The sequence below is a fragment of the Eucyclogobius newberryi genome, unplaced genomic scaffold (assembly GCF_026437365.1).
Source record: "Eucyclogobius newberryi isolate DKJ021-1_F unplaced genomic scaffold, fEucNew1.0.hap1 SCAF_3, whole genome shotgun sequence".
NCBI classification, from domain to species: Eukaryota; Metazoa; Chordata; class Actinopteri; order Gobiiformes; family Gobiidae; genus Eucyclogobius; species Eucyclogobius newberryi.
Genome location: NW_027315945.1, coordinates 25,259,847 through 25,273,469, shown reverse-complemented (window position 1 = coordinate 25,273,469; position 13,623 = coordinate 25,259,847). Strand labels below are relative to the sequence as shown.

The 13,623-nt window shown below is 41.1% G+C and overlaps 1 protein-coding gene across 4 annotated transcripts in view; it reads right to left on the bottom strand.

Annotated features, from left to right (window-relative positions):
• The window catches only part of ptprub (protein tyrosine phosphatase receptor type Ub), a 192,457-nt gene that overhangs the window by 121,803 nt on the left and 57,031 nt on the right, over positions 1-13,623 (bottom strand). For all 4 annotated transcript variants that reach the window (XM_072461221.1, XM_072461222.1, XM_072461223.1 and 1 more), the window contains exon 2: positions 3,469-3,600. In XM_072461221.1, the coding sequence (XP_072317322.1) occupies positions 3,469-3,600 (132 nt within the window). The remainder of the gene's footprint in view (positions 1-3,468; positions 3,601-13,623) is intronic.

Here is a 13,623-nt window from a genome sequence, read left to right as displayed (position 1 = left end):
GTCTGACCTTGGCCCTCCTTTGTGAGATCTGGGACTGGCTTATGAACCCTTTTGACAAGGTTCACTCTGGTGTAAAATAAAATGGTTTATAATATTATAGATGGATGAAAGTGTGATCTCGATGACGGTGCAGTTTCTTGTTGATATCGTCATGGTGATTCAGTGATTCTCTGTTTAAAGGTGCCATAACATGCTTTTTTTCACGTTTCGTAGTGTATCCTAAGTGTATAATTGATAATAATAAGGGTTGTGCAACACCCTTAACATAATAGTTAAGAAATATCACCCAGACCTTGGACCCCCTCACCAACCCGGAAATGCAGACGGCTTGGTTTGATATTCGCCCCCACCCTTGCGAAGAGCGATCTGGCTCCCCCGCCCAACCCGTGACGTAGTCTCAGAGCGCGTGTGTGCCCCGCCCACCCGTGACGTAGCCCCACAGCTGTCTGCTCCGCGCTGCGCCAGATATATCTATAGATCTATATATATATATATATATATATATATATATATATATATATATATATATATATATATATATATATATATATATATCTATAGATATATCTGTTCTATATATATATATATATATATATATATATATATATATATATATATATATATATATATATATATATATATGGGGCAGTACAGATACCGATCTGGAGAAACCCTCCAATATCACCGATATCACCAATATCCGATAACCCACCCTCTCCTACTATTGCCTCCATCATGCTCTGAGTGACAGATGGATTTAACCAATCACAGTGAAGTGGGAACTGCCTGAAGAAGCAGATATCGTGAAAGGCAGTAGAAAAGATGCATGAATTATGATAAAAACAAAAACATTTTGAGCGTCACTTTTGCTGGTGCCAGGTTGGTAGTAGCTTGATCCACACTCCCTGTTAGAAAAAAAAACATACTTCTTTTTTCTCTGGCATTAACTCATTTGTGAGAGATGGACGTGTCTACATGAAAGCAGCGGCCTTTGAGAGATTTGAGGGCTAAACATACATATTGACTTGACAAATTGAGGTCAAGGCAACAACAAAAAAGTTTGGCTTGCAGGCTTTTCCCTTGTGTTAATGCAAGACAAATAACATCTTTGAAAAATACAAGCCTGTCTGCAACTCGGGGCTCAGGACGTGATGCTTTTAGAGGTGTGGATTTCTCCCTTTGGGCTTCACTAATCAGACTCGTACTTTTCGCATTAATCATCTTCGCTACAACAGTTTCATCACGGGGAAGGGCTGACTTGTTTATTAAAAGGAGAAACGTTTATCAGTAGAAAATCTGATGGCATTTAAAATAACACAAGTGATAACTAAATTTGTATTAAGAGCTCAAGGTATTTTGTCTTGCCGTTTTTATAAAGCTATTTTTTTCTTTGGCAGGAAATGTAGAGAAATATTTCTCCAGGGAGCCACAAGCTGCTGCAATCTCAGCTGTGTTTACTAATCTTCCCTCGGCACCGATTTTTCCCAGCCCCACAAAGTTAATACTGGCCCTATGTAAATAGCCTTATCTCATAAAGTCTAGTTTGCTGCGTCGGCCCCTTGTGATACACTATAGCAGCGCGAGGCGGAGATAACAAAAATGGGCTTTCTGCTATGAATTTGGGCTGAGGTTATTCTAAATGACAGTGAAAATGTCAAAGTGCGCTCAACAAAGGGCCAACGCTAAGAGCAACACACAATGCAATGGTCAGATAAATATCAAAAGGGCAAAATTCTAAAATGTCTTGAAGATGAACTTTAAAAATGTCTATTTTATTCCCATCCCCTTTTGTACCTGGCCATAAATATATTTGTTTAGTTTACAGGAGAGTGTAACCACTGGGAAAATGTACAATCTTAAATAAGACATTAAGTTAAAAAGTCGTCAAATTAAGTCTTATTTATCTTGATTTTTGACTTAAAATAAGCTTTGTTATTATTTCAAGTGTGGTAGCATGTTTTTCTCAATTAATTTCATTAGAAAATGCTTGGCTTTTGTCTTATCTTAGATGGTATTTTTTCCAGTGACCAAAGATGATGTTTTGATGGCGATCTTAAGCAACTTCTACTGTTCGGTTAATTTGACTCCATCAGTGCACAAGCTCCTCTCAGGAGGACCTCAGCTCAGATCGATCTAAATGCCGTGGAGGTACTTTTTAATTAAACCCAAAGGGAAAAGAATAATCATCCCATTGCCTTTTGTGAATTGGCTGGCGGCTGCGGCTCTGTACAGTCTCCCCTGAATCCTGATGATGTGAGGTGCACATGGTGTAAGAGTAATAGTGGAGGATTGGCTCAAGTTCAGAAGTCTATTTGAAAAGACACATGTCCCCATAGGGCCAGTTATAAGGCATGCTTTTCAAGGTAATTAAAAGTAAATAAATGTGTAGCTCAATTAATGCAAGCTAGGTAAATGTACTGCCATACTATGGAGCAGATGTGGGGCGTCGTTTTCTAAACAAGAAGTGTGTTTAGAACTTGAGCAGGTGACCACTATCCATGAGTATTCAATAAGAAACTTATTACATCTAATATACTCTTTGCAATAAGATTCAGATGTATTTCTAGAATGTCTTTCCGCATTTCCACAATGTATTCTATTCAGTACATCGCTATCGACTATAAAAAAGTCACTCTGGAAAGAAACGTCAAACTGCAGGTTAGTGTTTAAATTAAGATGATTCAAACATTTTATTGCACACATTTGACAAGTTTTTTGAGACTTCATTTTTTTAAATTTTAAAAAGCTGGTGGTCAAAGAGCAATATTAAATCCCTTTTTATAAGTCACAATGTAAGAATTTTTCATAGCACAGCCCTGTTGTCTCTGTTTGACTCTAAGAAAGCATTGATTCGGGGCAGTTCAAATGGTGGTCTCACATTCCTTGTTAAGTGGCTGCCTGAAAAGATATCTGAACAAAAGTCTTATTTTAAGCTACGAGCAAAAATGAGCAAATATAATTTAGTTTTATCACCCTGGGATGCTCACATTGATCAAGTTATAAAGCTCTATTCTATCTTCCGCATACTAATCACAGTTTATAGCGCCCTACAGACGAGCGTTACCGCCACCAGCTCCAGGCATGAACTTTCTGCTGAGGAACAGAAAACGCACTCTTGTCTTTGTCAGATCCCCGTAGGTGTTTGTTAATGCCGCTGTGGAGGGGTACCTTATAAACTATGCATGGCCTCTCCCTGTGGCACCCCATGTTAGTGGCAATGAGGGCAGGAAAAATCTGTTTCCATGAACCCTATGAGACTACTTTACATGAAATTATCCTTGGGGTTTGACTGGAACTCAGCTATTTCATTATCATTCACCAAAAGCCATTGGACATTCCTCATTTGCATATAGACACCCACTGTCACAAACAAACACCTTATTTGAGTGCGTGGACCACAAAAAAGGCACCTCCACACAAAATGGATGCACTGCAAATAAGCAGGCGGAGAGAGGGGCGGGCACTCACCCCTCAGGAGGTCCGGGCTGGAGAAAGGTGAACCGTACGTCCGGAACAACATCCAGTCAAAGTCATCGTCCTCCCCCTGAGTGAAGTCACACAGGCTCGGGTCAGAGTCCTCCTCGAAAGTGCAGCCGGCCGCTGGACACAAGAGGAAAGACAAGATCAGACATTTTAGCTGGGGATTTTGTTAGTTGGAAGTATCTTTTTTTTTTACACAAAAAAAAGATACAAACAAACAAGCATCAGAGAATAAAAAGGCAAAAAAGTAAAAGAGTATTCTGCAGTTAATTTTCAGTTTTTTTTTCCCTTCTATTCTTTCGGGTAACTGACCATTAAAATGAACTGTTCAAATGGTGTTTGTTTGCTGCCCGGTGGTCGAGAGGTTAAGGCATCAGCACACGTATGCCAGGCTTCTCCCTTCTCTCTCATCCCCAATTCACGCTTAAACGTTCCTATGTAATAAATCCTTAAGGCCAAATTCTTTTTTATAAAACAAATTAAATTAAAATAAAATGTTTGTATTCTCACTATCTCAGCTTCAATCCCTGACCCTGAGCTAAAGATGAGCTTATCACATTGTGTTTAGGAAACTGTTTGACATCAGGAAGTGAGATTTGTGGCAATTTTAAACCAAACACTGCAGTCTTTAAAATGGCCTGATTGGTGAAAAGCCTGAGCAGCCTTTTCATGTTCCAACAGCACCAAATGAAATGTTTTCTCGTACGGACCTGGGCACAAACAAATCTGACAACCAACACACTATAATTTTCATGGACCTACACAAAAGACCACAGGCTCTGGCAAAAGCAATAATTGCCCCCGCTGCAGAATTACCCCTCCTGCAAAAACATACAAACAAACTACAGACCTCAGATCATTTTCACAAAAGACATGCACAAACAGCAATAAATGTTTTAGAAAAGTGGCACCCTAGGGAATGTGGTGATTATCATAATACCACACAAACTACTACAACACATCCCAAAAAGCAAATTTCTCAAATTATATTTAATAGCGACGGCTTCAATAGCTCTTGGGTCCTGAATAATGTGCTCCAGTGGTTGCTCTCTGTATCTGGTGCCATATTTCACATTAAAGCCTGTGATTCCAGCCCAGAAACGGGCAGTTTGCACTGGGCAGAGATGAGCTAGAGCAGCAAATATGGCAAAAGTATCAATATTTGGGATGTAACAATAACCCCCAAAAAAAGAGATTTCCTATAGACAAAAGTCTCACAATAATATGGGTCGTGACAATATATCAAATGTTTACAATATTTTTTACACTGCAGGTAAAAATAACATTACTACTGAACATAGACCATGATTCTTTGCTCCATTTCAGTGCAGGCAACATGAATAAATAACAGCTTTTAAGCACTTTATAACTTGATTCTTTGGACTTCGTAATGAGACGCACTTGTCAAGGCATTTTTAAAAGAAAATATTGTACCTCTTCACAATATTGTGAAATAAAGATCGTGATGATATTACCATGAGATTTGCATAACGTTAAATCCCTAATCGATATCTCAATGTTGGCTAAATATATTGCAATAACACCACTCCATCATACAGAATTTACCTGGTTTTTTTTTATAATGAAACCATTTTGAAAAAGGCCATTTCTTATTGATGATTTTACTTTCCGTATTCTGCCTAACTTGGCATAGAAGTCTGTTTTAGCTTTTATTTTTTGTATTTCTTTTACAGTTTGACGAATACATTATGCAATAGACATATTTCTATTAATGTAACTGAAACTACTGTGTCAAAAAAATATCTCAATAATATCAATATTGCAGTACTTCACAGCTATCACATATTGCAAAAAAATTAAATATTGTGCAGCCCTAGAATAGTCATATTATGTATCCGTGCTAAAATCAATTTTGCCTGCATTTGTCTCTGTCCTATAGACTCTGTGTGTCCAGTCTGTCCTCTGTGTCTTAGATCACAAATCGACATCATCAAATAAAAAATATTGGCCATAACAGAAGGACAAATATCAGACATCGGTGTTGGCTGAAAAACATTTATATTGGACAATCTCTAATAAGAGCACAATGCATGAAGAAAGATCTGACAATAACAGAAACAACTGAAGGTCTTGAAGGTGACCCTGTGTCCACAGCTTTGCACGCTCCATACCTTTTGCTAATCCGCCGTTAAACAAAAATGACTCTGTGTGAGACAAAACATGGTTCATAACTCTCCATTTTACTACAGATGACAGCCACAGTCTTTATAGGTTACATTACGGAGAGCAGAGAAAGTGTTTCACACAGCATAGGACAAAAGAAAAACTTTCCCTGGAACTGGTTTAACCTCAGAGTTCAAGTACCTGAACTCTCACTTTAGTCATTTGTAGGGACGGGACGAGACACAATTCCCTCATGACAAGGTTCAGACCACAAGAAAGAGGCATTTTACCTCATCATCAGGGCCACAACAAGTTAACCGAGTAATTGTCAATTAATTTACTAATCGTATAATCGTTAACTTGTTCTAAAACATGAGCTGAGAAAAGTACATTTATGACATGATGAAAACACTCCATAAATGTGCTCAATGAGTCAAATTTAGTAAAAATCTTTTCATCGAGAGACTTTTGCATCCTAAACTAACCAGAAGATTAATTGAAAGAATAATCTCTGGACTAATGGATTAGCAAAATGAGTTGCAGCCCTAATCATAATCACAAATTTGGCCTCACAATGATTAGTTTATGTATGGATGTATTTAATTGTTTTGTGGTCACAGCACTGCTTTTTGGAACTACAGCTTTTACAGTTTTCATGCCCTTCTCGTCCTCCTTTTTTCTACTTCTTCCTGTACGTTACGTAAGAGGACTATAATACCAATTACGTCTTCAGAAGCACCGCAACTGCCTTCTGCCACAGTCATTGTCTTCAGATGTTAAATAAAAGTAACATCATACTATGTAAGGGTGAATGTAACTGCCATTGTAAAAGTAACTGTTTGGACAAATCTGATCTTGGTTTGAGAACTAATGTATCTAATAGACATAAGCATCAAATAATTATTAGATTCTGGTATTTACGAAGGTTTGACACAAAATTTTGAGTAAAGTAATTTGCAAGAAACTCAAATGTTCAAATCATTTAGTAACATAAAGCATTTGTCAGTGAAAAGAGTAACCAAAGCCTTTAGTCAAGTGAGAGTTACTTCAATTATAATATGACTCAATTAGCGCTGTATGGAATGAGAAATCTACTCAGACCAGTAAAATGGTATTAGATAGGTACTCGAGTGAATGTAATGTAAGAATGTGAGTAAATGTGCAAGCCGTCTCAGCAAACCAGAGCATTCTCCTTCAGTGGGCACTTCAGAGCTTGGTTATATTAGTTTTAGCACTGAAATAAAATTGAGGCTGCCATAGAGGCCATATTACCACCACAATATAGTTCTCGACTAACCTCTCACTTTTCAAGTTCAAACCAGTTAAACCCTGAGATCTAAGTCCAGATGGTGGGTTCACAGCCACAGAAACCCCGGTGCCGTTGCCTCGAGCTAAACTATTACATCACTGCCCCCTCCAGAATAATACAACTGCGTGGAGAAGTCCGTGTAGGTCTCGGCCCACTGGGTGATAGTATCAGCCAATGGGAGTAGTGCTCTCTCCCTGTAGGTTTGATTTATCGCTCGGTGTTGGGCTGTTACAGCCTGGACCTGCTGCTGGGGTTAATTGTGCTGCGCTGGGGTCCATTTCTAATAGAACAGCCTCATATGCGCCCTGACATATTCCAGCACTGGCACTATATTATTCCTTGCTGTTTCTGTAAATGAAGCTGACAGACTCCTGCCCACAAAGTCTCATCAACAGGAGGAGAAGGACTGAGGCCGGAGCTGGAGGGAACGTGCCCCTAAGATTCAGCTGCGTTTGAATCAGAAAAGAAACTGAGTGCCAATGTGTAAAGGGAAACAACCAGGTTTTTGCATACGGACATCTCTATTAAGAAAGCTAAATAGAGGAGGGAAATATAGAACGTATTATTGATAATATCTGGAATTTTGATATGACAAATGTGAATACTGGCTATATAGTTTATCTCAAATGGACCAAAAGCATTTTAATTTATAAAAACTATAAATTGAACAAAATCATGTGTAATATTTCAAACAAGGGTATAAAGTGATTACTGTTTTCACATTTTAAACCTTGACTAATACTGTACATCTAACACACTTTCTTGCACATTTACTTTATTTACCGGTATATGATTACATCATTTGAGTATCATTATAAGGATACTCCAAATAAACAGAGATTCATTTTTATCAATATTACCTACCCACTTGTGCTGTGCATATTAAAGAAAAAAACATTTCCACATCAGCAGCTATGGTTCCAGTTATCTCGCTGTATAAATCAGAAAACCCGTATGCATATTCTCTACATAGATGTATATTTTGCCATGTGTGGGATTATCCTGCCTGTCTGTGTTGACACTAAAGTTAGGAGTCTTACACAGTAAGTAGTTATGTCGACTCCATATGTTTGTTTACCAAATGTTCCCATTTGTCAAAGGTTCAAATGTTATACGTGCACTTAAGCTTCCAGCCTCCTCAGAGTTCTTAGAGCCTCACGTAGCCCTTAATTTTGGCTTTGGCATCTCTGTTTACTTGCAAAATCTCCCGCCTCGCTAATTAGGGTGTCAGATATGCACCGCGAACAATGTTTGGTGTCTGTGTTTATCCCTCTATTTGCATATGTTCTAAGCATAAGAACGCTGGCCTATGAGCTTATTAAGGTGCTACTTCTCCATCAACTTACACTTGAATAAATCAGACGGTCAAATTAAAGAGGTGCATACTTCGTGTTCCACCAGCATTAACTAAGGTGTTGATGTTTTGTCATGACTGACTGAATCAAAGGGGGCTACTATCAAAGAGCCCATATGGACTCTCCAGTTTTTTGTGGTTTCAAAAAAAATATGACCGCTATTAAATATGAAACATAAACCTTTGATCTAAAACACTGATAATATTTTTACTGCTTCTAAAAAGATTTGCTGCATTGAAGGAGCCGCTGTACCCATCACCATAGGCACGAAGGAGTACAAAGCTCTTAAAAGGCAGATTGTACACTATTAATATCAAATGCTAATGACGCAATGATATGCAAACCCTAAATTATTTAACCTGCTAAAACAGCTTGAATGCAGAATATGCAGGATTTACTTGTTTGACCAATTCTCTCAAAAACAAGGATCAAACTAAGAATAAATCAACAATCAATAACATTCAAAATTAATGGCATGATTGTCAGAATCTTCCATAAAAGCAAAGAAAAGCATCTGATTTTATATAACTATATCACAAACCACTAGTTTGCATTTATTTGGGTTATAATATAATTATTATATAATATGGAGGGACCATCATGTGAGGACAAGCCCCTACACGGGTTGTACCATCGGAACATAACTGAAGTGGCTGATATCACAAAATCCGACCAATGGTTAGAAAGGGCCGGTCTGAAGGACAGCACAGAGGCCCTGATCATGGCAGCACAGGAGCCGGCCCTGAACACCAGATCAATAGAGGCCCAGATCTACCACACCAGACAAGACCCAAGGTGTAGGCTGTGTTAAGGGGGCCCTTAGACCACCCCGCACATAACTGCAGAGTGCAAGATGCTGACAGGGACAGCATACATGGAGCGCCATAACCAGGGGACTGGCATAGTGTACAGAAACATCTGTCTAGAGTACGGGCTGGAGACCCCAAGGACAAAGTGGGAAACATCTCCAAAACTGGTGGCGAATGACCGAGCCAAGGTCCTCTGGGACTCTCAGATACAGACAACCCGAATGGTAATGGCAAACCAACCGGACATAGTGGTGGTCGACAAGGTGCAGAGGAAAGCCGTGGTGGTTGACATTGCAGTTCCATGGGATGGTAACATCCGGAATAAGGGACATGAGAAACTAGAGAAACACCAAGGCCTCAGAGAGGAGCTGGAGAAGGCCTGGAGCGTGAAGGTATCGGTGGTGCCCGTAGTGATCGGAGCACTTGGGGCAGTGACCCCCAAACTGGAGGAATGGCTTGGGCAGATCCCAGGTAAAACATCAGACATCTCGGTCCAGAAAAGTGCAGTGCAGGAACAGTAAAGATACTGTGCAGAACCCTCAAGCTCCCAGGGGCCTCTGGTAGAGGACCCGAGCTTGAAGGGGGAGAAATAGAGACCACCCGCGGAGGGTGAGGTGAGAGAGTTATATATATAACTTCACAGAAAAACAATGATTATTCAAATGAGTATCTGCATCACTCAGCAATCATTTCTGAAACATTTCAGAAATAGAATAATTGTGGTAGAATTCTTTGCCCGGTTTTGAAGGCCAAAATACCAATTGCCAATTGCAGGGTGCTTTATGGTGCCCTTGGCTAGAGCTGCATAATCAGTAAAGTGCAGTTTTTAGGACTAAGCGCCGCAATCGATGACTGAATGCTCTTTCTGCACTTAAAGGTGTCTACTTTGAAAAGGACATTTGCTATTTTTAAAAGCTTTGCTTGATTTGTGGGAAAGGAATGTAAAGAAGAGGGCAGGACAAATATAATGAAAGGAAAACCAAAGCAAAGTGTTTTTCAGAACACCATGACAATGTGCACACTATTCACAGGGAAAGACTTGGATTGTTTGCTGTAAAAATGGTGGCTGCCAGGAAGCCCATGGTCATTGTCCCAATACTCGCACTACACACTATACACACTGGACTGAAGTGTGCATCTTCTGAAAGTGCACAAAGTGTGTAAGTGCACAAGGGGCGCAGGGGTGGTAAACAGCGTTGTTTGAATAAAGAAAAAACGTGTCATATAACAGCTGTCAGCGGTGTTGTCAAACCATGATTGAAATAATCACAATGCCACGCCTCAGTTTAGTTTGAATCATTTACTGAATTGGCCAGAAAAAATGTTTACATTGTTGTTGCTGGACAGTCACAAATTTATTTAAAATATAATTAACTGCTTGTGGGTCTCCGGAGGTCATCGACAGGTATCGGCAGGCCAAGCGAGCCGTCGCAGAGGCAAAAACCCGGGCCTGGGAGGAGTTCGGGGAGGCCATGGAGGAGGACTATCGGTCGGCATCAAAGAAATTCTGGCAAACCGTCCGGCGCCTCAGGAGGGGGAAGCAGTGCCTCACCAACACCGTTTACGGTGCGGGTGGAGGCCTGCTGACCTCGACTGCGGATGTCGTCGGACGGTGGAAGGAATACTTTGAGGATCTCCTTAATACCTCAGTCTTCCGAAGAGGAAGTAGAGACCGGGGACTCAGAGGCTGGCTCATCCATCACCTAAGCTGAAGTCACTGAGGTTGTTCGCAAACTCCTCGGAGGCAGGGCTCCGGGGGTGGATGAGATCCGCCCTGAGTACCTAAAGTATCTGGATGTTGTAGGACTGTCTTGGTTGACACGTCTCTGCAACATCGCGTGGCGTTCGGGGGCCGTGCCTCTGGACTGGCAGACCGGGGTGGTGGTCCCTCTGTTCAAGAAGGGGGACCGGAGGGTGTGTTCCAACTACAGAGGGATCACACTCCTCAGCCTCCCAGGTAAGGTCTATTCCAAGGTACTGGAGAGGAGAATCCGACCGATAGTCGAACCTCGGATTCAGGAGGAGCAGAGTGATTTTCGTCCCGGTCGTGGAACACTGGACCAGCTCTATACCCTCCATCGGGTGCTCGAGGGCGCATGGGAGTTTGCCCAACCAGTCCACATGTGCTTTGTGGATCTGGAGAAGGCTTTCGACTGTGTCCCTCGGGGTGTCCTTTGGGGGGTGCTCCGGGAGTACGGGGTCCGGGGCCCTTTGCTCAGGGCTGTCCGGTCCCTGTATGACCGGAGCAGGAGCTGTGTTCGCATTGCCGGCAGTAAGTCAGACCTGTTCCCAGTGCATGTTGGACTCCGCCAGGGCTGCCCTTTGTCACCGGTTCTGTTCATAATTTTTATGGACAGAATTTCTAGGCGCAGTCAGGGGTCGGAGGGTGTCCGGTTTGGGGACCACAGGATCTCATCTCTGCTGTTTGCAGACGATGTTGTCCTGATGGCTCCATCAAACCCGGACCTGCAACATGCACTGGGACGGTTTGCAGCCGAGGGTGAAGCGGCTGGGATGAGAATCAGCACCTCCAAATCCGAGGCCATGGTTCTCGACCGGAAAAAGGTGACTTGCCCTCTTCAGGTGGGTGGGGTGTCCTTGCCCCAAGTGGAGGAGTTCAAGTATCTCGGGGTCTTGTTCACGAGTGAGGGAAGGATGGAGCGTGAGCTCGACAGGCGGATCGGTGCAGCGGCTGCAGTGATGCAGTCGCTGCATCGGACCGTTGTGGTGAAGAGGGAGCTGAGCCGAAAGGCAAAGCTTTCGATTTACCGGTCGGTCTACGTTCCTACCCTCACCTATGGTCATGAGCTTTGGGTAGTAACCGAAAGAACAAGATCGCGGATACAAGCGGTCGAAATGAGTTTCCTACTTTAGATTACTTTAATTTGACCTGAAATCTGCTTCACCGAGAAGCCCGTGGTGAAGTGCGGATCTAAACATTCTAAAGAATTGGGACCCCAGCACAGCAGCTTATTGTGAACATGTATTTGAAGTACACAAATACACAAGTACACAAGTGCGAGTACTGGGACAGGGCCATTAGCATCTGTCATGACTGTGCAACTGTTTAAAATACTGGACTGAGATAAAAGCAGAACACATAGGATTCCAGGTGGAGGGCTCACCAGCTGTACGACTCCATGGAGATGGTAGTTAAAACCAAAACTTGGGAAGATTCTCCTTGGAGACAGATACATTGTTTGCCATTCTGTGGAATGTTTGTCATTTTCCATGGTGACAAGCAAGTGGCAGGTCTCTAGTGAAACAAACCCCTCACAGCAAGAAGGGATGCACCAAGATAATGTCACGGTATCGGTGTCAGCAAAAGCACAGATATTAGTTTGTCGTTATTACCCTCTGGTAATGAACATATTAACTCTAACAGAACAGGCTGTACACTTTAATCCAGTCTTCTGAGTCAAAAAACAAAGAAATGACTAAGTTACAGACTTTTAAAAGCTCTAGAAAGGTTTTCGACAAAACTTATCATTAAATATCAGCACAACAAATCCACTTGCGATTTTTAGACATTATTTGACTAGTTTTTCTTGAATGATGAGTTAAGACATGTTTACGCCATATAATGTCAGTGCGAGTGGTTTTAAAAAAGGTGAGAGAAGGAAAGCAAACATGGGAGTCTGAGGAGAGCAACTCCACACTGACACAGATGAGAGAGGTTCAGAGAGAGACTTTTTCACATCCCACTTGACTTCATCCGGGACACAAAAGTCCTGCAGTGGGAACAGTAGATCGATACATTGGGAACACACTTATGGCAACAGGAAAATAGCCACCACAGAAAATGGATGCCAAAGACTGAGCCGACAACCAAGAAATGAGCTCATGCGGTGACATTTACAGAATGGAAAAGATTATTTTATTGTTCACAGTCAGTTTGAAAATGGACACGTTTGTCGGTCGTTGGGATGGATGGGACGATATGCCAGACAGTATGGACATCATTTAGCAACAATTTTATTTTCATGTTTTTTTGCTTGTTGAAAACCAAAGTCAAGTTCAACCTACCATCTTTGAACTAATTATTGCACCTGAACATTGCGTGTAAATTACTTTTTGTCCAGTGGCAAATATAACAGATTTTAATATTCCAAGACAATATTAAGAAAAAGGAGTAAAAATGGGTAAGTAAATTGACATACATTTTAACTTTCACATCAGACATAACCAATGGACTGTAATAATAAATATATATTGAAAAAAATATCTAATATCTTAAACCGATAGTAAGAATATGCACCTTCTCTGTGCATTATTGTTTGTCTATACAGGAAAATTAGGTGAGAAAAACTCAACAGACCAATAAAAGAACTAAATTAGTTTTTATTATTATTGTTCCCTTGGTGATCATTTGAAAACAGGAAAAGGTCAAGCAAAGTAATGCACCCATAGGTTTAAGCTACACTGTTCATAAATTAATATGGCAGGCATTATCTAAGCCCGTCTGAGATAACAAGGAGAATGTCACAGACCCAGCCCTTTATTAAATGTGATGCGAGCTGCAGTGCAAAAGCTTTGTTTTAATGTC